Source organism: Podarcis filfolensis, assembly GCF_964270895.1.
Source record: "Podarcis filfolensis genome assembly, chromosome: W".
In the NCBI taxonomy this organism is placed as follows: Eukaryota; Metazoa; Chordata; class Lepidosauria; order Squamata; family Lacertidae; genus Podarcis; species Podarcis filfolensis.
The window spans coordinates 36,424,723-36,452,287 of NC_139619.1; the positions used below are offsets into that span (position 1 = coordinate 36,424,723).

Below are 27,565 nucleotides of genomic sequence, written 5' to 3' on the forward strand. Positions count from 1 at the left end.
ATGGCCGGGCCGGCTTCGCCCGTCCGCTACCACGGCTCCTTTTGCCCTCACTTCCTCGCCTGCCAGAGTCTTTTTACCGGAGATGATAGGAAGCGAGGGCGACCCTAAGCATGTGCAGAAGGCCCTGCCCAGGCAAAGCCCCTTCAGCCATCTACCCCAAGCTCCTTCTGCACCCCCCTCTTCCTTCCCTCCAAAGGTCCTCCTTTTGGAGGAAGGAGCCTCCATGGCCCAGCGCAGTCGACCTTGGGAACGGTGCTCTTCACGCGCTCAGAGGCTTCCCTGGAGGCTTCCCTGGAAGACTGGATCGTACTAACGAGTTGCAGGGATCCCATGGGTCATGCTTAGGATAACATTTTATTCTCTTGTCAATTGTGCCGTTTTAAATGTGCATTTTAGAAGAAGACGACGAAGAAGTAGTTGTTTTTTTCTAGGGGGACGCATACCCCTAAACATTTTGCGAATCGAAGGGCAGTATTTCAATAGGAGTAGGAAAAGGAGAGTAGCCCTAAACGGGGTTTTTTTAGGGGGGGGAGCACTAATAATAATAATAATAATAATAATTCAACCCGCTGCATCGCACTATCCACGGACCGTCTGCCACCGATATTTCTAGGTTTCGGAAAAAGGTAAAAGGCGGATCTAGACGGATCCTCATGAATTCATATGATTTTTTCATTCAAATTAAATAAAACCACCATGATACTGTAGACCATGTCTTACTCTGTAGACAGCATCAAAAAAATCATGCATCCACTATTTCGTAGGGCCGCAGGGGCGCAAAAACATGGTTAAAAAACACGGATCCTCATGGATCCTCATGATTTTTGCACAAGACCAGCTCAAAGTCACCATCAGATCAAACATCATGGCCAGGGGCACAGCATCCACCACAAAAATCACGGATCCACGGCTTCCTGGCCATACCGTGGCCCAAAAACGTGGTTTTGAAGCACGGATCTTCATGGATCCTCACGCTTTTTGCATTGGGCCAACACAAACTCAATGTCAAATCACACGTCATAGCCAGGGGCACAGCCTGCACCACAAAAAACTCGGATCCACGGCTTCCTGGCCATACCGTGGCCCAAAAACGTGGTTCCGAAGCATGGATCCTCATGGATCCTCATGATTTTTGCACAAGACCAGCCCAAAGTCACCATCAGATCAAGCATCATGGCCAGGGGCACAGCATCCACCACAAAAATCACGGATCCACGGCTTCCTGGCCATACCGTGGCCCAAAAATGTGGTTTTGAAGCATGGATCCTCATGGATCCTCATGATTTTTGCTCAAGACCAGCCCAAAGTCACCATCAGATCAAACATCATGGCCAGGGGCACAGCATCCACCACAAAAATCATGGATCCACGACTTCCTGGCCATACCGTGGCCCAAAAATGTGGTTCCGAACCACGGATCCTCATGGATCCTCATGATTTTTGCACAAGATCAGCCCAAAGTCATCATCAGATCAAACATCATGGCCAGGGGCACAGCATGCAACACAAAAATCATGGATCCACGGCTTCCTGGCCATACCGTGGCCCAAAAACGTGGTTCCGAACCACGGATCCTCATGGATCCTAACGCTTTTTGCATTGGGCCACCCCAAACTCACTGTCAAATCACACATCATGTCCATGGGCACAGCCAGCAACACAAAAAACTGAGATCCATGGTTTCCTAGCCACACCATGGCCCAAAAACGTGGTTTCAAAGCATGGATCCTCACGGATCCTCACACTTTTTGCATTGGGCCACCCCAAACTCACTGTCAAATCACACATCATGTCCATGGGCACAGCCTGCACCACAAAAAACTTGGATCCACGGCTTCTTGGCCGTACCGTGACCCAAAAACGTGGTTTTGAATCACGGATCCTCATGGATCCTCACGCTTTTCGCATTGGGCCAACCCAAACGCACCGTCAGATCACACGTCGTAGCCAGGGGCACAGCCTCCACCACAAAAATCACGGATCCACAGCATCCTGGCTACACCATGGCCCAAAAACGTGGGTTTGAAGCACGGATCCTCATGGATCCTCACGCTTTTTGCATTGGGCCAACCCAAACTCACTGTCAGATCACACATCATGTCCAGGGGCACAGCCTGCACCACAAAAAACTCGGATCCACGCCTGCCTGGCCATACCGTGGCCCAGAAACGTGGTTCTGAAGCATGGATCCTCATGGATCCTCATGATTTTTGCACAAGACCAGCCCAAAATCACCATCAGATCAAATATCATGGCCAGGGGCACAGCATCCACCACAAAAATCACGGATCCACGCCTGCCTGGCCATACCGTGGCCCAAAAACGTGGTTTTGAAGCATGGATCCTCATGGATCCTCATGATTTTTGCACATGATCAGCCCAAAGTCATCATCAGATCAAACATCATGGCCAGGGGCGCAGCATGCAACACAAAAATCACGGATCCACGGCTTCCTGGCCATACCGTGGCCCAAAAACGTGGTTTCGAACCACGGATCCTCATGGATCCTAACGCTTTTTCCATTGGGCCACCCCAAATTCACTGTCAAATCACACATCATGGCCATGGGCACAGCCTGCACCACAAAAAACTCGGATCCACGGCTTCCTGGCCACTCCATGGCCCAAAAACATGGTTTTGAAGCACGGATCCTCATGGATCATCACACTTTTTGCATTGGGGAACCCCAAATTCACCCTTTATTCAAATATCTTGTACATAACCACAGATCTGACCACAAACATCATGGATCTACTGCTTCATGGCCCTGGCCAGATGCTACCCTGGATATATTGGCCAATTTTTAGGTGGGTGTGTCTGGATGGAGGAAACGGAGTCAGCTGAATCTCTATCCATTAAAGATGGGTGCCCAATGGCTGGGCCAGAATTATTTCAGTTCGGTTTGCCAGCTCCCAGCTCTTCATGGGGCGCAATAGTCACCTGTAGCTGCCATCAGGAGTCCCTTTGTGATCCTGGATGCTTCTGTCTCTATGGAGGCATTGGTCACAAATGTAGCCAAACTGGAATTTTTGAATCTATGTCAGGTTAGGCAATCGGTACTGTACCTGTCCCTTTCCAACCTAGCCATGGTGATCCATGCAGTAGTCACCTGCAGACTAGACTACTTTAACTTGCTGTACACCTGAGCCGGGGAGTGCAGGGTATAAATGTGATAGAGAGTGAGAGAGAGAGAGAGATGCAGGGCTACCCTTGAGACTGCTCCAGAAATTCCATATGGTCTAAAATGCAGATGCATGAGTTCTTACTTGTACTTTGTGGAGAGCCCACATTCAATTGGTTGTTCATCAGCTGGATTGGCTCCAGGCGGAGTATCGAATCAGGTTCAATGTTTTGGTGCTAATCTTTAAAGCCCTAAACAGTCTGTGACCTTTCTTATCTGTGGGAATTATCTTCCAATACACCCCCCATGAGTGTGACGCTCATCTAACAGCAACCTACTGGTGGTCCCTTGCCCAAAACATATCCAGCTGTCCTCAACCAGAGCCAGAGCCTTTTTGGTGGAACGCTTTGTCTAATGAGACCAGGGCTCAGTGCAATCTATCTCAGTTCTCTCACTTGTCATGGTGAATGGGCTTGCACATTCCTATGACCCTTGTGAGCGAAGCCATTGGGAATCTCGTACTCCCAGCAGGGTCACCCAAGGCGGTAAGGTCAAAGAAAATTAAATATGCTCAGAGTTCTGTAGTGATTTCATGCTCTTTATTGCAGCTTGTAAAACAGTGACTGAATTTCCCCCCAAACCTCAGGCTTTTATATACATTATTTACACAATGAGTCCCGTCTGACTGGCTGATTCTGCTTCCCTCCTGGATCCTGATTGGTCTTTTCCTGCAAGCCAATCAGTTCTTGCATTCTAGGATCCTTCTTGCCTATTGTTCTAGGATCCAAGCTTAGTACATAACAGGGAAGGAGCTAGACAAAGAATGATCCAAGAAGTCCTCAACGGCAGAACAGGTGGGTGATAACAAGCAGTGTGTTACAACAGCTCTGAAGGCGGATGAAGGCTGCAGCAGATAGGATCCACCAGTTCGTCGTGACTACTTATGCCATCAGAACAGAGCCCTACTGCGAAGGCTGTGCACTGGTCAGCGTGCACTGATCTACACATATAAAACAAATTCACGCACAGGCGTCTTCCAAAAACCCAACCCAACCCCCCCAAACCCTCCCCCCATGGCGATCACTAAATGGCTACAGGGGCAGGAATGTGAAGTCCCTAGTCATAAACCGACACATGGGCGGTCAGTCGTTCTGACTCAAGGAATGAGGCAGTTGAGCAGCTCAGCAGTTGTATCCATGACTGAGCAGCCCTTTTTAGGATCCACTATGCTCACCCCGAAAAGGGGAAGGGGCTGGAAACGGTGCCCTAAACATAGTATGCCTCCCTTTTTCCCTGACTGGTTTACCGCGCCCAGGTGGAATCTCTTTTCCCAAAGTTTGAATCCATTATTCTGCATCCTAGTCTCTAGAACAGCAGAAAACAAGCTTGCTCCCTCTTCAACATGACATCCCTTCAAATATTTAAACATGGCTATCATGTCACTCCTTAATCTTCTCTTCTCTAGATTAAACAAATCCAGCTCCCTAAGTCTCTCCTCCTAGGGCTTGGATTCCAGACCTTTTACATTTTGGTCACCCTCCTCTGGACATGCTCCAACTTGACAATATCCTTCTTCAACTGGACACAGTATTTCAGGTGTGGTCTGACCAACTAGAATAGTGTGGTGGCTGTCAGGGAACTGACATTGGAGCCAGAAGTGGAGGCAAGGCTCCCAAGCGATGCCGGAGAAGGGCCCAGCAGGGAGAGAGGGAACTCATCGGCTGGGGAAGGAAATCAGCGTAACACCAGGGATAAAGGGGGGCGGATGGGGGAATTGGAGAGGGGGCTCCAGGACTCTTCGCCGGAGACCAGCGGGGAGAGCACAGGTCCTCCGCTACCCACACCCACCCTGCGCAGAAGACTTCCGCGCAGGGAAAGTAGGCGTAGACTTGGCGTCAAATAACTTCTTTGCTGGAAGAAGTTCAAGAAACGCCCACTGACGGATTCTGCTAGCGACTGAAACAGCCACGAAGTGAAGGGCTGTCCAACCAGGAAAAGGTTTAACCAGGCAACCTAGCCAGGAGTGGCGGCAACTTACGCACGAGCAACCCCATATAACCATTACAGGTGGCATTTCTTCACTTGATCTAGACACTATACTCCTATTGATGCAGCCCAGAATTGCATTGGCGTTCTTAGCTGCCACATCACACTGTTGACTCATATTCAGCTTGTGGTCGGCTAAGACTCCCAGATCCCTTTCACAGGTACTGTTGTCAAGCCAAGTGTCCCCCACCTGTGCATTTCATTTTTTCTATCCAGGTGTAGTACCTTACATTTCTCCCTATTGAACTCCATATTGTTGGTTTTGGCCCAGCTCTGTAGGCTATTCAGGTCATTTTGAATTCTGACCCTGTCCTCTGGTGTATTAGCAACCCCTCCCAGTTTGCAGTCATTTGCAAATTTGATTAGCACGCCCTCTATTCCATCATCCAAATCATTTATAAAAATATTGAATAGCACCAGGCCCAGGACAGAACCTTGTGGAACCCCAATAGTCATTTTTTCCCAGGATGAAGGTGAGCCACTGATGAGCACTCTTTGGGTTCAGCCCGTCAACCAGTTACAAATCCACCTAACAGTAGCTTTGTCTAGCCCACATTTTACTAGTTTTTTTGCAATAATATCATGAGGGACCTTTTCAAAGGCCTTACTGAAGTCAAGGTAAGCTGGTACAAGGGAAAGCAGGATTGTAATTACCGTAAAAATTACTGATCACTTTGGATCAGCAGTCTCAACCTAACCCGCTATGTGGGGAGAGCCACGTGTTCCTTTGGAAGGCAAGTGGAATATACTGACAGCTGTTTTAAAAGATGTAACTGTAACTTAAAATCCAGTATCAGAAAAAAATAAAAATAGATGGTCCCTGTGTGGATAGTCATGTTTGCATGATGGGGCCACCTTCAGTGACCATGTGGCTTGACATAAGAGGGTTCTAAAATCAGTCCTGAAAGTTGACTGATTGAGAATGACACACGCATAGCTTTTGCTCTGCCATTAACAAGGTGAGCTGAAGCAAATTCTTGACTCCCTTTGGGCTTAGCAATATTTCCTACAGCATTCTTGTTGAAGGGCATTGGAGAGTTAGGTGAGGGACACTTTTCTGTTTTTCCATCAAGCCCCCAGACAAGAATGTTACAGCATCAGCCCCAAACACTCAGTCTCATAACAAAAAATACTCAACAGGGTTAGGGCTGAGGGTAGGGGAAGTACAATCATTATCTTTCCAGTCCTCTAGAAGCTGACCCTTTTGGTCATTTTGGTCATGGAGCAAAATATCTGTTCCCAAGTTTAAAGATCTAAACAAGTAAAGAACAAGCTTGCCCTTTACATGCAAAAGCCCTGAAATTCAGCCCATTGGGCAACTGATCATGGGGCTGGGAGGAGGGAGGTAAGGACTAGCACCTTCTCTGCCCTCCACCTCCAACAGCTACACCGGAAAGTTTCATGATGGGGTTCAATTTGAGAAGCTGAATGTTTATAAAGGCACTTAGCCAATTTCTGCCACAGAAATTCTGAACAGAAACACTCTGCAGGTTCAGCCCCCAAAAGAAACTGCTCTATGGTCTCTGTGTTGGGAAATGGGAACAGATCTTGCTCATCACCAACCTTCCATCCACAAATCAGTTCACTATGAGGCTGAACTGAACAGCTTGCTCCAGAGTTTTAAGAGATACGTTTCTGTGGTGTAGTGGTTAAGAGCGGTAGACTCTAATCTGGTGAGCTGGGTTCGCTTCCCCGCTCCTCCACATGTAGCTGCTGGGTGACCTTGGGCCAGTCACACTTCTCTCTGAACTCTCTCAGCCCCACCTACCACACAAGGTGTCTGTTGTGGGGGTGGAAGGGAAAGGAGATTTTTAGCCACTTTCAGACTCCTTCAAGTAGAGAAAAGCAGGATATAAAAACTAACTCCATAAATAAGAATTCTATGGAAAAGGACCATCTCTGCCATGATGATGAAAACTATATGTTTGGATTTTGCTGTATTATACCAACCTGTGGAATATGACAGTTTGCAGGTTCAAAATCTATTTGGCCACCGTGGATTGACAGTCTGGACACACGAAAACCTCTGGAAGATCTTTTGAATCAATGCCTATGTGAAAGCAGTGGTACCAGTCCTTGCAGTTTCCTTCACAGTAAACCATAGTTAGGTCACCACTGGGCCTCCTGAACCCTTCCTTCAAGAAACATAGTGACCAGCAGCCTTCAAACAAGGAAGGTAAAATATCTGAGCAATAGGTTAGTGTATCCCTCCATCCCTCTGGGCATGATCGAGACACTGTATTGTAACTCTCGTTCAAGATTTGTCTCTTCTTGGGAGGAACAGCATCAATTTCCACTTGAAAATATTTGTCTTGTCCTTCAAAATAGGTTTTCCCACAGTACTGTATTATTTCTTTTGCAATCCAGGGTCTAATGGCAGCCATATCCTTTTGTATGAACTGTAATTGGGCAGCAGAAGCAATCAGATGGGCAATGGTACATGTGAAAGGACCGTAGTCACTGGAATTACCTTGCCTGGGTATATCAGTTGGTGCAAAAAATGACCAGCCGCAAAACTATAGGGATATTTTGAATCCATCTCATACAAACATGCTAAGAAGCATGTTATTGCATCAATCACAGAGTGGTTCAATCCATGTTTTGAATCTAGATAGAGCATGGTCTTCTTTTTAAAAATGATTACTATCAGTATCCAGTGGACTTCTCTGTCATTTACTGGAATAATCAAAACATCTTTCTTTAGCACTCCAAATCTCAAACAGTTCTTCAGAGCTTGCACTGGCAATCTTTGACATATCTGCATGAAGTGGCAAGTACAGTAAGTGGGAAAATTGTTCCATCTTGACCTAGCTCTTTGGCCATGATCACCTTGGAGGCAAGAAAGGCATCTATTATGCGATCATTTATCCAGTTTGATCCTTTCAGTGTGTTTATGTCATAGTCATACACACAGATGTTGCCAACTGAACCCACAAGTCCCATGGTTTGTAGACTGAGTGTGGGGAAGGTACAGTTGTGCCATGGGGGAACTGATGTACAAATCAGTGATTTGTCCAAACACTTCTCACTTTGTGTTGAGAATATGGGGCTGCTATCAAAAGAATCAATATTGGTCACTGTTAAATCCTCTTTCCCACTTTTTGGAGTGGAGGTCATCTGAGGCTGAGTGCTTTCCAGGTGTCTCATAGTCAGTTGGTGAGCTTAAGGAGTCAAACCCCTCAGCAGCCTGCACTGAATCAGATGCTGGAGCTACTGTTATCTTTTCATGCAGTCTGGGGAACTTTCTTCCCGATCTACTCTTCTGTCTTTTATTTCACTTCAACTGTGTGAGCTGCAACTGGCAAGGCTTCCCTGGTTCTTTTTTTTAAACATAATTTTTATTAACAGGCCAATCATATCACATTATTTCAAATCACATTAATTCCAAATTATACAGCCAAATTTTTCAACTTTGTTGGGAGTACCCATACATCAATCTCCGGACAAGGATCCAAACATCACTTCTATTACTGCTTTAATTAAACAGTTCTAACCAGTTCTATCCAGATAGTCTCTTTATTACTTTATTCATCTTCTTCTTGTTGTTGTCATATATTCCTTTCTTTGCGATCTCTGATAATCTTCACAGGCAGGTTGAAAGCAGACATCGTCTGTGTGGGTTTTACACACTCCACAAGTCATATCTCATAGGGACAGCCGCCATTCCCCTCCTCCTTCGAAAGTTTTTCTTCGGTCTGCCCTTTTGTTTTCCCAGGCTTGTAAAATATATCATAGATCATAGAGGGCTCTGCCAGGTTAAGATTAAATTCCAATCATCGTTCACTTTCAAATGGTCCTGGTTCTCCTCCCCCCGTCTTTCTTAAACAAGCCTGTCTTGCGTGACGCCATTTTAAAACTGCGTCATGAAATTTTTCCATTCTCCGATCTTTACCAATCCTCTCTTCATTCATCATTAATTCATCCCACACAGTTTTTAATTTCCTGCTTGTGTAATAAAATATGGCAGTTCTTCTTTCTTTGGGGTGGTGGGTTATTATTACTCACATAAGGCAAAGAAAAGAAATTTTTTTTCCTCCACCCACCTTCTTCGCTCCAGACATACCAATCTCTTAATAGCGCTTCATCGCTTGATTTATTTGTCTTCGCCCGCCGCTCTGATCCCAGAGATCCATTAATCAGCAGTCTTATCTTCTGACCGACCTTTGCTTGACGTATGTGCTTTAACACCTTCCAATTATATATTTCCAATGGTATTTTCGAGTTAAAGCGAACCAGCATGCGCAGATTAGAGACGGCGTCCGGGAAGAGCCGACTTCACCGAGGGCTGGTGCCAAGTGACCTGGGGCACCCCCTTCTCTCGAATCAGGGGGTGCATTGTGGTCACCGCTGGCAAGGCAGTCCCCCCCATATCCTTGGTGGGGGGAAGACTGCATACTTCCCATAGCAGCCTCTTAATTACCTCGTGTGGGTCGGAGAGATGTTATTGTCGGCCATCTTCCAATGCGCCACCTGGTGGCCCCCCTAGGCTCCCCTGGTTCTGGTGGCATGCCGATAGATTTTGTGGCAGCTATAATATGGTAACAAGTCCTGGATGATGGGTGCACACACAATGTCTTGTACAGACTGTGCATGCATGGCAGCCCGTATGGATGCCGCGCGTGCAGCAGCCCATATGGTCACCAGGAGAGCAGCTGCCCATACAGCCTGTATGGCTGCCGTGAGAGGGGCTGCCTGTACTGTGAGCAGCAGCCTGTACAGTCGCCGCGAGAGCAGCTGCCCGTATGGCCCATACGGTCACTGCGAAAGGGGCTGCCTGTACTGTTGCCGCAAGAGCAGCAGCCCACACGGACGCCGCACAAGCGGCAGCCAGTACAGCGACCGTACTGTCACTCTCCCCCCAGCATGGCACCCCGGGGCACCATCACCCCGCTGCCCCTTCGTATGCCCCTGCAGTCAATCAAATGTACTATGAACAATCTGAAGTCATGCTGGGCACAATTCACCACTAATCCTGTTCTTTTTCTAAAAACACATGGTGGACTCCAGGAAAGCTGTCAGCAGGCACCATGATGCCCATGGGCACCACGTTGGAGACCCCCTATTTCAAAGTTTGCACTGACAAAATCTGTTGGCAAGAAGACTTGCAGTTAAACCTCCATTTCTTTTACCACCCCCGCAAAGCAACCAACTTTTGTCCCAAAACCATTTGTAGCTGAATTGACGCAAGACAGGTGATTGTTTTTCATGGTTACTTTGGTGGTCTCCATCTAGTTGGTTTGATAATTTACATTCACAGGTAAGATCATCACAATCTCTGCCTTGGATATTCTTGAGGTTTAGCAGCGTCAAAAATTTCCAGGTGCTGTTCATCACAGTGGAAGCTATGAATATGAATGTCATTTTAATTCAATGTTCTTGCTAATGCAGAACCATTTCAGATAGCATTTGTATTTCAGTCATTCCATGGACATTGGTGTGATCTTACAATATAATTTGGTGGAGTCCATTTAACAATCATGCCGATCCATGAGGATTAAAGTATTTAATATAGTGTTTGTTCCTTGGCTGTACTCTGTGGTTTTTGTGGTTCATTCTGTTCAAATCATGTGTGATTTGATAGTGATTTCAGGGTGACCAAACATAAAAAACCTAAGGATCCATGGGGATCTGTGCTTCATGAGAATCTTTTTACAGCATGGCAGTGCCCCAAAGTGATCTGGCCATGAGCAGCATAGGTGGTTGGGTAATGAATATGGGGCGACCCAGAAAACTGTGGAGCCGTAAATTTTAAAAATATATATATATTCAATTTTATAAGGATAGGGAAGTACAGAAAGGGAAAAGGGGGAGGGGATAGATAGATAGATTAGAAATTTAAAAGACCTATAAAGATTATCAAATCCTACAAAGTACTACTACTACTACTACTACTACTACTACTACTACTAATATATTTGTACCCTGCCCATCTGGCTGGGTTTCCCCAGCCACTCTGGGTGGCTTCCCAAAAAAATGAAAAAAAAATACATTAAAAAGTCACACATTAAAAACGTCCCTAAACAGGGCTGCCGTCAGATGTCTTCTAAATGTCAGGTAGTTGTTTATCTCTTTGACATTTAATGGGAGGACATTCCACAGGGCGGGCACCACTACCAAGAAGGCCCTCTGCTTGGTTCCTTGTCGCTTTGCTTCTCGCAGTGAGGGAACCACCAGAAGGCCCTTGGTGCTGGACATCAGTGTCTGGGCAGAATGATGGGCGTGGAGATGCTCCTTCAGGTCTACTGGGCCGAGGCCATTTAGGGCTTTAAAGGTCAGCACCAAAACTTTGAATTGTGCTCGGAAATGTACTGGGAGCCAATGTAAGTCTTTCAGGACATGTGTTATATGGTCTTGGTGGCCACTCCCAGTCACCAGACTAGCTGCCGCGTTCTGGATTAGTTGTAGTTTCCGGGTCACCTTCAAAGGTAGCCCCACGCAGAGCACATTGCAGTAGTCGAAGCGGAAGATAACAAGAGCATGCACCACTCTAGTGAGACAGTCTCCGGGCAGGTAGGATCTCAGCCTGCGTACCAGATGGAGCTGGTAGACAGCTGCCCTGGATACAGAATTGACCTGTGCATCCATGGACAGCTGTGAGTCCAAAATGACTCCCAGGCTGCGCACCTGGTCCTTCAGGGGCACAGTTACCCCATTCAGGACCAGGGAGTCCTTCACACCAGCCCACCCCCTGTCCCCCAAGAACAGAACTTCCATATTGTCAGGATTCAACCTCAATCCATTAGCTGCCATACATCCTCCAACCGCCTCCAAGCACTCACACAGGACCTTCACCGCCTTCACTGGTTCTGAGTTGCAAGAGAGATAGAGCTGGGTATCATCCGCATATTGATGGACACCAAGCCCAAACCCCCTGATGATCTCTCCCAGCAACTTCATGTAGATGTTAAAAAGCATGGAGGGGAGGACGGAACCCCGAGGCACACCACAAGTAAGTCTGAACACTCATCCCCCCCCACCACTTTCTGGATACAGTCCAGGAGGAAGGAGCAGAACCACTGCATAACAGTGCCCTCAGCTCCCAGCTCCTCTAGATGGTCCAGAAGGATGTTATGATCGATTGTATCAAAAGCCGCTGAGAGATCCAGCAGAACTAGGAAACAGCTCTCACCTTTGTCCCTAGCCCACCAGAGATCATCAACCAGCGTGACCAAGGCAGTTTCAGTTCCATGATGAGACCTGAATCCCAATTGGAAGGGATCCAAATGGTCTGCATCCTCCAGGCATGCCTGGAGTTGTTCAGCAACCACCCACTCAATCACCTTGCCCAAGAATGGAAGATTTGAGGCTGGGTGATAGTTGGCCATACTGGCCGGGTCTAAAGATGTTTTTTTAAGAAGCGGTTTAATGACTGCCTCTTTCAGCAGGTCTGGGAATGCCCCCTCACAGAGGGAAGCATTTGCCACCCCGCAGAGCCCATCACCCAGCCCTTCCCGGCTTGCTTTTATTAGCCAGGATGGGCAAGGATCAAGGAGACAGGTGGTTGGTTTCATGCATCCGAGCAACCTGTCCACATTCTCGGGGGTAACGGATTCAAATTTATTCCATGCAACTTGACCAAACAGGGCTCTAGCACTCTCCCGCCCCGATCCTGCTCCCACGGTGGTGTCTACTTCCTTCAGAATATTAGCAACTTTATCTGCATAAAAATTTGAAAAATCGTTGCAGGAGATCTTGGGGTCTTTACAAGGCCCCGGTGGTAAAGGTGGTTCCGTTAAATTGCAAACCACCTGAAAGAGTCTCCTGCTACTATTTACTGCAGATGCAATAGAGGCGGTGAAGAAAGTCTTCTTCGCCGTTGCTATCGCCACTTGGTAGGCTCGACATTGAGCTCCAACCTGTGTCCGGTCCAATTCAGAATGAGTTTTCTGCCACCGGCACTCTAGCTGTCTCAGCGATTGTTTCCTCACCCTCAGCTCCAAAGAAAACCATGGGGCTGTCCGGGCTCCATGCAGTCGGAGAGGGCGCTTCGGAGCCAGACAGTTGATAGCCCTGGTTAACTCCGCATTCCAGTGGGCCACCAGGGAATCAGCTGAAAGGCCATCAGCATGGGATAAAGAATGCCCTACCACACTCTGGAAACCATTTGGATTCATTAAGTGGCAGGGGCAGATCATCCGTATTGGTCCCACCTCCCTGCAGAGGAGAAGGGTCACGGAGAAGTCCAGTTGCACCAGGAAGTGATCTGACCATGGCACTTCTTTTGTTTCACTTTTACCTAGTGTCATATCACCCACGTCACTAGAGGTGAACACTAGGTCTAAGGCATGTCCGTGACTATGAGTTGGGCCAAACGTATTCAGGGACAGCCCCATGGAGGCCATGCTTTCCACGAAGTCCCAAGCAACCCCTTGTAAGGTCATGTTGGCATGGATGTTAAAATCCCCTAGGACAACCAAATTAGGTATCTCCAGGAGAACATCCGCCATGACCTGAAGCAGCTTGGGCAGGGAATCCTTGGTGCAGCGGGGAGGTCAGTACACCAAAAGGAATCCTGTACTGCCCCTATTGCCCAGCTTCTAGAACATGCACTCAGAGAACTGGGTCTTTCATATGCGCAGAAGCGCCAAATTGCACCGGTGCCTGTGCAAACGTGGCGCTTCAGGATGCGAACGCTGTGGGTTTGCGGACGTGCCTCAGTCACGGGTTATGTCTGCAACCCGAGGTTCCACTGTACCAATTTTGATTTAGGGCTTAATTTGCAGTAAATTTTATTCCTTTATTCATAATTGTTCTCATTGTTCCACTGTGAACTGCTCTTAAATTTTTTGCATCCATTTTGTCATATAAGGTTTTGCTTGTTCGGGCTTGGTGTCATATTTGAGTAATAGTTTATAAATTTTACCCAAAAGGTAGAACTCTGTTATGATGGACTCAAATTCTGTCGTTTCACTGATTTAAATGTTTGCCATACAGTCTTTCTTGAATCTGGGTATTAGTTGACAGTATGTAAGCAGTTTCATATTTTTTCTCCTCTTTAATACTTTGGCATGTATTTGATCTGTTCTAGAAGATGAACCATATCTTGGTACAATATATACCGTGTTTTTCGCTCTATAGGATGCACCGGACCATAGGACGCACCGAACCATAGGAGGGGGAGAACAGGGGAAAAAAATTATCCCCCTCTCCGCTCAGCACCCCTTCAGCGAAGCGGGAGGAGAAACGGAGCCCCTTCCATTTCTCCTCCCGCTTCACTGAAGGGGTGCTGCGCAGAGAGGAAAAACTGTGCAGAGCCTCTCCAGCGAAGCAAAGTCTGGAGAGCAAGAGAGATCGGTGTGCACCGACCCCTCTCATTCTCCAGGCTTCAGGCGGCTATCCGCAAGCCTTCGGAGCGCAGCGGGAACTTGCGCTGTGCTCCATAGGCTTCAGGTGGCTATCTCTGAAGCCTGGAGAGCGAGAGGGGTCGGTGCGCACCGACCCCTCTCGCTCTCCAGGCTTCAGCGAAAGCAACGCGTAGCCTCTGGAGCGTGGAGGGAGCGCTCCCTCTGCGCTTCGGAGGCTTCGTGTTGCTATCGCTGAAGCCAAAGAGCCTGCATTCGCTCCATAGGATGCACACACATTTCCCCTTAATTTTTTGAGGGTAAAAAGTGTGTCCTATAGAGCGAAAAATACGGTAGTCATATATTCTCCTATCGGCTCTAATAATAATATTGCAGTGGTGACATTAACAGTGCAGGTAAGGGCATTTTTGTGATTTTTGTAGTGCAGGGTGTGCCCCTGGCTATGATGTGTGATTTGACGGAGAGTTTGGGAGCCCCAATGTGAAAAGAGTGAGGATCCTTGAGGATCCATGCTTCAAGACCAGGTTTTTGGGCCATGGTATGACCAGGAAGCCGTGGATCCTAGTTTTTTGTGGTGCGGGCTGTGACCCTGGCCATGATGTGTGATTTGACAGTGAGTTTGGGTTGGCCCACTGGAAAATGTGTGAGTATCCATGAGGATCCATGCTTCGAAACCACGTTTTTGGGCCACAGTATGGCCAGGAACCCGTGGATCCATGTTTTTTGTTGTGCAGGCTGTGCCCCATGACATGAAGTGTGATTTAACAGTGATTTAGGGGTGGCCCAGTGCAAAAAGTGTGAGGATCCATGAGGATCCGTGCTTCAAAACCACGTTTTTGGGCTACGGTGTTGCCAGGAAGCCGTGGATCCGAGTTTTTTGTTGTGCAGGCTGTGCCCCTGGACATGATGTGTAATTTGACGGTGAGTTTGGGCTGATCTAGTGCAAAAATCATGAGGATCCATGAGGATCCGTGCTTCGAAAGCACGTTTTTGGGCCACGGAGTGGCCAAGAAGCCATGGATCAGTGATTTTCATGGTGCAGGCTGTGCCCCTGGAGATGATGTGTGATTTGACAGTGAGTTTGGGGTGGCCCAATGCAAAAGGTGTGAGGATCTGTGAGGATCCATGCTTTGAAACCACGTTTTTGGGCCATGGTGTGGCCAGGAAGCCGTGGATCTCAGTTTTTTGTGGTGCAGGCTGTGCCCCTGGGCATGATGTGTGATCTGACGGTGAATTTGGGCTGATCTAGTGCAAAAAGTGTGAGGATCCATGAGGATCCATGCTTCAAAACCACGTTTTTGGGCCACGGTATGACCAGGAAGCCGTGGATCCGTGATTTTCATGGTGCAGGCTGTGCCCCTGGCTATGACGGTGATCTGACGGTGAGTTTGGGTTCGCCCAATGCGAAAAGCATGAGGATCCATGAGGATCCGTGCTTCAAAACCACGTTTTTGGGCCACGGAGTGGCCAGGAAGCCATGGATCCGTGATTTTCATGGTGCAGGCTGTGCCCCTGGAGATGATGTGTGATTTAACGGTGCGTTTGGGTTGGCCCAATGCGAAAAGTGTGAGGATCCATGAGGATCCGTGGTTCGGAACCACGTTTTTGGGCCACGGTATGGCCAGGAAGCCGTGGATCCGTGATTTTTGTGTTGCATGCTGTGCCCCTGGCCATGATGTTTGATCTGATGATGACTTTGGGCTGATCTTGTGCAAAAATCATGAGGATCCATGAGGATCCATGCTTCAAAACCACGTTTTTGGGCCACGGTATGGCCAGGCAGGCGTGGATCTGAGTTTTTTGTGGTGCAGACTGTGCCCATGGACATGATGTGTGATTTGATGGTGAGTTTGGGTTGGCCCAATGCAAAAAGCGTGAGGATCCGTGAGGATTTGTGATTCAAAACCACGTTTTTGGGCCATGGTGTAGCCAGGATGCTGTGGATCCGTGATTTTTGTGGTGGAGGCTGTGCCCCTGGCTACGACGTGTGATCTGACGGTGCGTTTGGGTTGGCCCAATGCGAAAAGCGTGAGGATCCATGAGGATCCGTGATTCAAAACCACGTTTTTGGGTCACGGTACGGCCAAGAAGCCGTGGATCCAAGTTTTTTGTGGTGCAGGCTGTGCCCATGGACATGATGTGTGATTTGACAGTGAGTTTGGGGTGGCCCAATGCAAAAAGTGTGAGGATCCGTGAGGATCCGTGGTTCGGAACCACGTTTTTGGGCCATGGTGTGGCCAGGAAACCATGGATCTCAGTTTTTTGTGTTGCAGGCTGTGCTCCTGGCTATGATGTGTGATTTGACAGTGATTTTGGGTTGGCCCAATGCAAAAAGCGTTAGGATCCATGAGGATCCGTGGTTCGGAACCACGTTTTTGGGCCACGGTATGGCCAGGAAGCCGTGCATCCATGATTTTTGTGTTGCATGCTGTGCCCCTGGCCATGATGTTTGATCTGATGATGACTTTGGGCTGATCTTGTGCAAAAATCATGAGGATCCATGAGGATCCATGCTTCGGAACCACGTTTTTGGGCCACGGTATGGCCAGGCAGGCGTGGATCCGAGTTTTTTGTGGTGCAGGCTGTGCCCCTGGACATGATGTGTGATCTGACAGTGAGTTTGGGTTGGCCCAATGCAAAAAGCGTGAGGATCCATGAGGATCCGTGATTCAAAACCACGTTTTTGGGCCACGGAGTGGCCAGGAAGCCATGGATCCGTGATTTTCATGGTGCAGGCTGTGCCCCTGGAGATGATGTGTGATTTAACGGTGCGTTTGGGTTGGCCCAATGCAAAAAGTGTGAGGATCCATGAGGATCCGTGCTTCAAAACCACGTTTTTGGGCCACGGAGTGGCCAGGAAGCCGTGGATCTCAGTTTTTTGTGGTGCAGGCTGTGCCCCTGGCCATGATGTGTGATTTGACTGTGGTTTAGATATGGCCTAATGCAAAAAGCGTGAGGATCCATGAGGATCCGTGCTTCAAAACCACGTTTTTGGGCCATGATATGGCCAGGAAGCCATGGATCTGAGTTTTTTGTGGTGCAGGCTGTGCCCATGGACATGATGTGTGATTTGACTGTGGTTTAGATATGGCCTAATGCAAAAAGCGTGAGGATCCATGAGGATCCGTGCTTCAAAACCACGTTTTTGGGCCATGATATGGCCAGGAAGCCATGGATCTGAGTTTTTTGTGGTGCAGGCTGTGCCCATGGACATGATGTGTGATTTGACAGTGAGTTTGGGGTGGCCCAATGCAAAAAGCGTGAGGATCCGTGAGGATCCGTGGTTCGGAACCACGTTTTTGGGCCACGGTTTCACCATGAAGCCATGGGTCCGTGATTTTTGTGGTAGATGCTGTGCCCCAGGCCATGATGTTTGATCTGATAGTGACTTTGGGCTGGTCTTGTGCAAAAATCATGAGGATCTATGAGGATCCATGCTTCGGAACCACGTTTTTGGGCCACGGTATGGCCAGGCAGGCGTGGATCCAAGTTTTTTGTGGTGTAGGCTGTGCCCCTGGCTATGATATGTGATTTGACAGTGATTTAGGGGTGGCCCAATGCAAAAAGTGTGAGGATCCATGAACATCCGTGCTTCAAAACCACGTTTTTGGGCCACGGTGTGGCCAGGAAGCTGTTGATCCGTGATTTTTGTGGTGCAGGCTGTGCCCCTGGACATGATGTGTAATTTGACGGTGAGTTTGGGCTGATCTAGTGCAAAAATCATGAGGATTCATGAGGATCCGTGTTTTTTAACCATGTTTTTGCGCCACTGCAGCACCACGAAACAGTGGATGCGTGATTTTTTTGGTTCTGCCTACAGACTAAGATGTGGTCTACAGTATCATGGTGTTTTTATTTTGTTTCAATATAAAAATCATATGAATTCATGAGGATCCGTGCCTCGGATCCATGTTTTTTTGGTGCTGCAGCGCGGCAAAGTGTTGGATCCACGTTTTTTATAGTCCAGTTTGTAGGCGTGCCTTCTAGGTGTGATTTGACACTGCATTTGTTGGAGTTATTTTTAAAAAAGTGGAGGATCCATGAGGATCCGTGTAGATCCGCCTTTTACCAAGACCCCTAGGTTTCTTGGATAAATGTCTCGCCTGTCCCTCGGGGTCTTTTTCAACTCTCCCATTCTATCCTCTCCTTCCTTGGAGATTTGCAAGGAGAGCTTTGATGGCCATCATCATCATCATGATTTTATTATTTATACCCCGCCTATCTGGCTATCTTGGAGGCTCCATAGCGACCTCCCTGGCACTAGTGTCTATCTCGAGGGCTTCAGGGCGACCTCCCCGGCGCACCCAACCCTGCCGAGATGCCACCACTACCACCAAGTCTTGCCTGCCTTGCCTGCCTCTGGGCGGCGCGGCGGTTGTGCTACTGGTGGCGCTACTGGTGGCTCCTCTGGGTCCTCCCCTTTCCAACCCGGCCCGTGTGCTCGTCTCCACCCCATGGGCCGCCTCCCCCAGCGAGCTATCTCGAAGTGGGCAGCGCCACCATCTAGAGATCTGGCTGGATGCCACAGAGGGACAACTGTTGGACAGCTCGTGCGAAGGCTTGGCGGTGGCATCTCCGACGGGTTGGGGGTGTGCCAAGGAGGAGTTAGCTCCCGAACCATGGAGACAGCGGGTTGGCTGGCTTGGAGTGGCATGGGAAGCGGGCGCACCTCGGAGATCTGGGCAGAGTTGGCCGCACCCAGGAGATCGCTGGGTTCTCCTGGCTCAGAGGAGACCTGTCCTGCTCAGGAGCAGCTGCTGGACTGCTTGGGCAAGAGGAAGAGCTTGGTGGTGACATCTCAGCAACGTTGGACGCGGCCAGGTCTTCAGGGAACCCTCCAAGATTTACCGGTTGGGTCCTCCTGGCTCAGAAGAGTCCTTTCCTGGTTGGGGGCAGCTGGGGCAAGAGGAAGAGCTTGGTGGTGAACATCTTGGCAGGGTTAGTGGTGGCCAGGTCTTCAGGAACCCTCTGAGATATACTGGTTGGCTCCTTCTGGCCGGGCGCTTAGCTGGGAGCAGCGGGACCCATTCTCTTGGACCGTGGTGGGCCACCACTGCTATCTCCACTGGTGGTTCCTCACCTCTGCTGAGTCCTGCCCAGCGCCATGTTGACCTTCTCCTCTGAGGAGGAGTGGAGCCCTTGACCAGCCCCGAGGAGGAGAGCCCATGGCAGGGCTACCAGTGTAGCCCCAGGGGCAACCTCACCATGATCACCACCAACCAAGCCTTGGTGTAGCTGGTCTGCCAGAAGAACCTCTACCGGCCCGCCGACAGGACCCTCCTCTCCATCCTGCTGTTCTTCCGCAGGTGGGTGTTGTTAGGGAGGCGAGGGGGGGCATTCGGTGGCACCCCAGACCAGGACCACCTGTCCTGGGTGCTGGAGCTGAGAGACGTGGCTTGGGGCTGGATGACCACCACTGATGGTCCCATCCTTCTTTTCGGTTCTGCCTCCTCGGCTGTGGCTGGGAGGACGCTTCCCCGGAACAATAGGAAGCGTGCGAGCTGACACGTGTAGTGTGAGTGTGTCTGGGCGTGCCTTACCACACGTGTCTCCGCACGTCGGGGGCCCAGAAGCAGCTGGAAGATCCCCCGAGGAACGGGAATGTGGAATCAGATGGTCCCAGGGGTCATCTAGTCCAACCCCAAGCAAAGCATCATGAAATCATAGAATAGTTGGGCTCAAGGAGGGGGAAACCCAGCCAGATAGGCGAGGTATAAAAATTATTATTATTATTACTATTATTCAGTCATGATTCCAGAAGTGAATTCGCCGGGTTGGTCAATAGGAAGGTGGTGTCAGCAAGGTTGAGCCTTTGTGTAAAACCGGGGCAGACAGAAGACATCATAGGATTGCAGCGTCGGAAGGGAGTTGGACTGGATGACCCTGTGTATCCCTTCTATTACATAAGAAAAGACATAAAAATACATAATAAAATACATAAAAATTAAAATGCACAATTGCAGGGCAGGGGGTTGGACTGGATGACCCTGGGTGCCTCTTCCAGCTTCATGCTTTGATGCTGAGATTCCCGCCCTGGGTTCATGTCCTGACATGCCGGCCGGCTGGGAACTGGGAGTCTTGCCAAGCAGGGAGAAATAGAAATAAATAGAAATTTGGATCAGGAGAGGAGGGGAAGAGAACGGCATGTTCTTCTTCCCAGGAGAGAGGATGGAGGTGGCGGGTTTGAGATCCGCACTCCAACATTATCTGATCTGATTCATTGGGGGGGTGAGGTGGATTAGATCTTTCTATACTGAGATGCCTGCTTTGGGGGGGGGTTGGTCTGGATGACCCTGGGTGTCCCTTTTGTATGGAGATTCCTGCATTGCAGAGGCTTGGACTAGATGACTCTGGGTGTCCCTTCTATTGCATAAGAAAATACATAAACCTAAAAATAAATAATAAAAGGCATAATAGTAAAATAAAACACCTAAAAATAAAAAATAGATAATAAAATATGTAGTAATAATAATAATACCTTTATTGTCAATGTACAACCTGTGTACAATGAAATTAACTGAGCCTCCCTCCTCCACACAAAAACCCTCAATCTCATTGCACTCTGTGTGCTTGTCGCACAACACACCAACCCCGAAAGTCAGTTACACTATATTATTTTCCGTTCAGCAGTCTAACAGCCCACGGATAGAAACAGTTTTTTAGCCTGTTGGTACAGCTGATTTTACTTCTATATCTCCTGCCCAAGGGTAGATGATTAAAGAGGTGCTGGCCAGGGTGTGAGTCATCCCTGAGAATTTTTCTCGCTCTCCTAAGGCAACAATCCCTTGCGATGTCATCTAGCGGGCTCAGGGGACAGCCCATGATATCATGTGCTGTGTTCACCACCCTCTGTAGAGACTTTCTGTCCATGGCTGTCAAGCCAACGTACCACACACTGATACAATATGAGAGGACACTTTCTATTGTGGACCAGTAAAAGGAGGTCATCAATTGTTGTTTAACATTGTTCTTTTGCAAGACCCTGAGGAAATGTAGTCTCTGTTGGACCTTCCTAACCACCTGAGTTATACTGTTTTTCCAAGTGAGGTCTTCACTAGGGTAAACTCCCAGGAATTTAAAGGAAGAGACTCGCTCTACACAACCCCCCCCCCAATACACAATGGGGCTAGTTCCCCTCTCTTCCTCCGAAACTCCAACACCATCTCCTTTGTCTTGCTAATATTTGTTGTTCTTGTTGTTTAGTCGTGTCACTGCTGAGTTTTCCAAATTTGCTAGCATATTGAGTGTAGCACCTTAACAGCATCATCTTTTAAAATTTTAAATAGTTCAGCTGGAATACCATCACTTCCACTGTTATTTGACGTGCTTTCTAAGGCCCATTTGACTTCACTCTCCAGGATGTCTGGCTCAAGGTCAGCAACCACACTACCTGGGGTGTACGAGCCATCCATATCTTCCTGGTACAATTCCTCTGTGTATTCTTGCCACCTCTTCTTGATGTCTTCTGCTTCTGTTAGGTCCTTACCACTTTTGTCCTTTATTATGGTAATCTTTGTACAAAATGTTCCTTTCATATCTCCAATTTTCTTGAACAGATCTCTGGTTTTTCCCATTCTATTGTTTTCCTCTATTTCTTTGCATTGCTCGTTTAAGAAGGCCTTCTTGTCTCTTCTTGCTATTTTTTGGAAATCTGCATTCAATTTCCTGTATCTTTCACTATCTCCCTCGCATTTTGCTTGCCTTCTCTCCCCCACTATTTGTAAGGCCTCGTTGGACAGCCACTTCACTTTCTTGCATTTCCTTTTCATTGGGATGGTTTTCGTTGCTGCCTCCTGTATAATGTTACGAGCCTCCATCCATAGTTCTTCAGGCACTCTGTCCACCAAATCTAAACCCTTAAACCTGTTCCTCACTTCCACTGTGTATTCATAAGGGATTTAACTTAGATTGTATCTTACCGGCCCAGTGGTTTTTCCTACTTTCTTCAGTTTAAGCTTGAATTTTGCTGTAAGAAGCTGATGATCTGAGCCACAGTCAGCTCCAGGTCTTGTTTCTGCTGACTGTATAGAGCTTCTCCATCTTTGGCTGCAGAGAATATAATCAATCTGATTTCGATGCTGCCCATCTGGTGATGTCCATGTGTAGAGTCGTCTCTTGTGCTGTTAGAAAAGAGTGTTTGTGATGACCAGCTTGTTCTCTTGGCAGAACTCTATTAGCCTTTGCCCTGCTTTGTTTTGAACTTCAAGGCCAAACCTGCCAGTTGTTCCTTTTATCCCTTGATTCCCTACTTTAGCATTCCAATCCTCTATAATGAGAAGAACATCCTTCTTTGGTGTCATTTCTAGAAGGTGTTGTAAGTCTTCATAGAATTGGTCAATTTCAGTTTCTTCAGCACCAGTGGTTGGTGCATAAACTTGGATTACTGTGATGTTAAAAGGTCTGCCTTGGATTTGTATCGAGATCATTCTATCATTTTTGAGATTGCATCCCAGTACAGCTTTCGCCACTCTTTTGTTGACTATGAGGGCCACTCCATTTCTTTTACGGGATTCTTGTCCACATTTAGGTGCAGGTTATTCTCTAGGCACCATGTAGATACTTTTTGACCCCCCCCCCCGTACGCTGATTCATCTCCACCTGTAATTAGACCTATTATGGCAGTATCATCTGCAAACTTAATAATTGCAGTAGATTAATCAGATGAAATACTGTCATATGTATACAACGAGTACAAATGTACTCCAAATGTCATAGACCAAATGGAGCAAACAGCACGCAGACCTAGTGGTGGGAGGAAAAAATCCTTAAATAAGAGACACGGGGGAATGATTAATGGACTTCAATGTCTGTACACTAATGCGCAAAGCATGGGAAATAAACAAGATGAGCTTGAGCTCTTGGTACAGCAAACTAAATATGACATAATAGGCATCACTGAAACCTGGTGGGATAAGTCCCACGATTGGAATGTAATAATGGAGGGATACAATCTATTTCAGAGAAACAGACCAGACAAGAAAGGAGGAGGAGTGGCGTTATATGTCAGGGATGTGTATACCTGTGAAGAGATCCAAGATTTAGAACCTCAAAGCCAAAGTGAGAGCATTTGGGTCAAAATTAAGGGAGAGAAGAATAACAGTGACCTCATTGTGGGAGTTTACTATAGATCCCCAAGCCAAACGGAGGACATAGATGATGCCTTCCTGGAACAGATGGCCAAGCATGCAAAAGGAAGGGAGATAGTAGTAATGGGGGACTTCAATTACCCGGATATTTGTTGGATGTCAAACTCAGCCAAGAGCATAAGGTCAAACAGATTTCTCACTGGCCTTGCAGACAACTTCATTGTCCAGAAAGTGGGAGAAGCAACAAGAGGAACAGCCATTTTAGATCTGGTCCTAACCAATGTTGATGACCTGGTTCGTGGGGTAGAAGTGGAAGGATCATTAGGTGCGAGTGATCATGCTCTTCTGAAGTTTACTATACAGTGGTGCCTCGCAAGACGAAATTAATTCGTTCTGCGAGTTTTTTCGTCTAGCGAATTTTTCGTCTTGCGAAGCACGAAATCCCATAGGAATGCATTGAAATTCAATTAATGCGTTCCTATGGTCAAAAAAAGTCCAAACAAAGCCAAATTTGGTACAACAAGAGTTTATTAACTGCTCTTTAAAGTCACACATACTGTAAAGAGCAGTTCAAAAACTGAAGGAACAATAAATTAAGTTTCTAAACATGACAGAAAAGCATTTAAAAATCAACAAAGTGTACCGTACATTTTCTAAGACTCTGGGGGACCACTCGAAGAAGGTTCCTCTTCCACTCTTTGCTTCTTGCTGAAGAACCTGTCCATGGTCTGCTGCTTCATCCGCCTTTTCAGCACCTCCCTGAAAGGCGACATGACCGTCGTATCAAAAGTGTTCACAAGGTCATGTATCACGTGCCTGTTAGGGTGGTGCCGCTGTGCAAAAGCCTGCACATCCTTCCACTTCTGGCAAATGTCCCTCAGTTCTTTGGAGGACAGCCGTTCCTCAGTTGCTTCCTCCTCTTCCAGCGAGGCCTGCTCCTGCGCAGCCTCTGCCTGCAGTTCGACCAGCTCCTGGGTGGTCAGCTCGTGGTCGTGCTCCTCCACCAGCTCGCTGACGTCCTCCTCTGTGACCTCCAGGCCCATGGTCCTCCCCAAGGCAACAATGTCCTGCACCACTGTTGACTCTGGTGCATCAGAGTCACTTGGTGCCACACAGTCCGGCCACAGGCTGCGCCAAGCGCAATTCAAATTTCTCTGGCTGATCCCGCCCCAGGCCGTGGTGATCATCTTCAAGCAGGTGACGATGTCGAAGTGGTCCTTCCAGAATTCCTGCAGGGTGATGGTGGTGCAATCAGTCACCTCGAAGCATCGCCTGAAAAGCTCCTTGGTGTAGAGTTTTTTGAAATTGGCGATGACCTGCTGATCCATCGGCTGGAGCAGTGGCGTGGTGTTAGGCGGCAGGAACATGATGCTGATGAAGCTGAACTCCTCCAACAAGTCCTCCTCAAGGCCTTTAGGATGAGCAGGAGCATTGTCCATCAGAAGCAAAGCCTTCAGCGGCAGGTCATTGTCCAGCAAGTACTGTTTGACAGCAGGGCCAAAAGCAAGATTGACCCAGTCCACAAACAGCACACGTGTGACCCAAGCCTTGCTGTTGGATCGCCACATGACACTCAGCTGCTCCTTGTTGACCTTGTGTTTCTTGAAGGCCCGTGGGTTCTCCGAGTAGTACACCAGCAGGGGCTTGATCTTCAGGTCGCCGCTTGCGTTGGCACAGAAGAGCAGGGTCAGACGGTCCTTCATGGGCTTGTGGCCAGGCAACTTGGCCGCCTCCTGTGTGATGAAAGTCCTTTTGGGCATCCTCTTCCAAAACAGCCCGGTCTCGTCGCAGTTGAAGACCTGCTGTGGAACGTAGCCCTCCGTCTTCACAACCTCCAGGAACTCCGCTGCAAAGTCTTCAGCCGCAGGAACATCAGAACTGGCAGCCTCTCCATGCCTGACCACGCTGTGGATTCCAGATCTTGTCTTGAACCGGTCAAACCAACCTCTGCTTGCCTTGAAGACTTCTGGCTCCCCTGATGTTCCTGGCTGTTCCCGGACGAGGTCTGCGTGCAAGGCCTTGGCCTTCTCACAAATGACGGCCTCACTCACTGTGTCCCCTGCACGCTGCTTCTCTTCTAACCAGATGAGCAGCAACTTCTCGACTTCCTCCAGAACAGCTGGGCGGTTCTTCATGATCCTGGTGACTCCCTTGGCTGCATCCGTCGCAAGGATCTTCTCCCTCATCTTCAGGATGGTCCCGATGGTCGATGGATTCCTGCCGTACTCCCTGGCGAGGTCTGTCACACGCATTCCACCATCGTGCTTCCGGATGATCTCCTTCTTCATTTCCAGCGTCACCGTCTCCTTCTTCCTCTCGCCGGCCTCTGCAGCAGCAGTCTTCTTGGGTCCCATGGCAGCACAGCTCCTACCTTCGTAAACTCAGAAAAAGAAAAAAAAATCAGTGCTTCACTTCCAAAAAATTCAAAAGCACCCAGCCACCCACCACACAGAAAATCAAACCCAGAACCAAGTCCTTGAATTCCAAACACCCCAACCCAAAATCCAAAAACCCCAAAAAAAGTTTAACTTACGAAATGGCTGCAAATCACGAAAGTCTTCAAAATCCTCAAATGGCTGCAAAAGAAGTTTTGGAAAAGCTTTAAAAATCATCAAAGTCTTCAAAAACCTCAACTGTTCCCCCAGCCACCCACCCACCACACAGAAATTGCAAACCCCTCCCCAACTGTTGCAAACCCCTCCCCAACTGTTCCCCCAGCCCCTCCCCAACTGTTGCAAACCCCTCCTCAACTGTTCCCCCAGCCAGCCACCACACAGAAATTCAAATCCAGAATTTTTTATAAAAAAAAACAACATGGCCCAATGGTCACAGAAAATCATAAAAATTCAAAAAAGAAACAAACCACACAAGCTCCCAGATTCTTTCAAACCCCTCCTCAACTGTTCCCCCAGCCAGCCACCACACAGAAATTCAAATCCAGAATTTTTTTAAAAAAACAATAACATGGCCCAATGGTCACAGAAAATCAAAAAAATTCAAAAAAACCCCACACAAGCTCCCAGATTCTTGCAAACCCCTCCCCAACTGTTCCCCCAGCCAGCCACCACACAAAAATTCAAATCCAGAATTTTTTAAAAAAAACAACAACATGGCCCAATGGTCACAGAAAATCATAAAAATTCAAAAGAAAACCACACAAGCTCCCACATTCTTTCAAACCCCTCCCCAACTGTTCCCCCAGCCAGCCACCACACAGAAATTCAAATCCATAATTTTTTTTTTCAAAAACATGGCCCAATGGTCACAGAAAATCATAAAAATTAAAAAAAAAAACCGCACAAGCTCCCAGATTCTTTCAAACCCCTCCTCAACTGTTCCCCCAGCCAGCCACCACACAGAAATTCAAATCCAGAATTTTTTTTTAAACAACAGCAGAGTGGCCCAATGGTCACAAAAAATCAAGCTCCCAGATTCTTTCAAACCTCTCCCCAACACCAAGTCCTTGAATTCCAAACACCCCAACCCAAAATCCAAAAAACCCGAAAAAAGTTTTAAAAGTTTAACTTACCAAATGGATGCAAAAGAAGTTTTGGAAAAGCTTCAAAAATCAGCAAAGTCCACAAAAACCTCAAAAAAGGCTACCACACCGCGTGCTATGTGTTGCTCCTCGAAGTTCAAGTCGCAACTGCACCTCTTCAAGCAATGCACCCTGGGTATTAACGGTTTTACGAAAAAGGAAACAAACTTGCAAGACGTTTTCGTCTTGCGAAGCAAGCCCATAGGGAAATTCGTCTTGCGAAGCACCTCAAAAAACAAAAAACTCTTTCGTCTAGCGAGTTTTTCGTCTTACAAGGCATTTGTCTTGCGGGGCACCACTGTACAGCGGAAAGGAGCAGCCAAGCATACTAGGACTCAATTTCTTGACTTTAAGAAAGCCGACTTCATAAAACTTAGGGAAGAGCTGGGTGAGATCCCATGGACAGTAATACTAAAAGGAAAGGGAGTTCATGATGGCTGGGAGTTTGTTAAGAGGGAGATAGTAAAAGCA

The 27,565-nt window shown here is 47.9% G+C and overlaps 1 protein-coding gene and 1 long non-coding RNA gene across 2 annotated transcripts in view; both read right to left on the reverse strand.

Moving 5' to 3' along the window:
- LOC310753894 (tigger transposable element-derived protein 1-like) overlaps positions 1-26,093 on the reverse strand; it is a 657,443-nt gene extending 631,350 nt beyond the window's left edge. The window contains exon 1 of the mRNA XM_083595240.1: positions 23,913-26,093. Within this exon, the coding sequence (XP_083451366.1) occupies positions 24,210-25,910 (1,701 nt within the window). The 5' untranslated portion in view covers positions 25,911-26,093 and the 3' untranslated portion in view covers positions 23,913-24,209. The remainder of the gene's footprint in view (positions 1-23,912) is intronic.
- The window catches only part of LOC310753909, a 395,356-nt gene that overhangs the window by 183,937 nt on the left and 183,854 nt on the right, over positions 1-27,565 (reverse strand). The gene's annotated exons all lie outside the window — the stretch shown is intronic.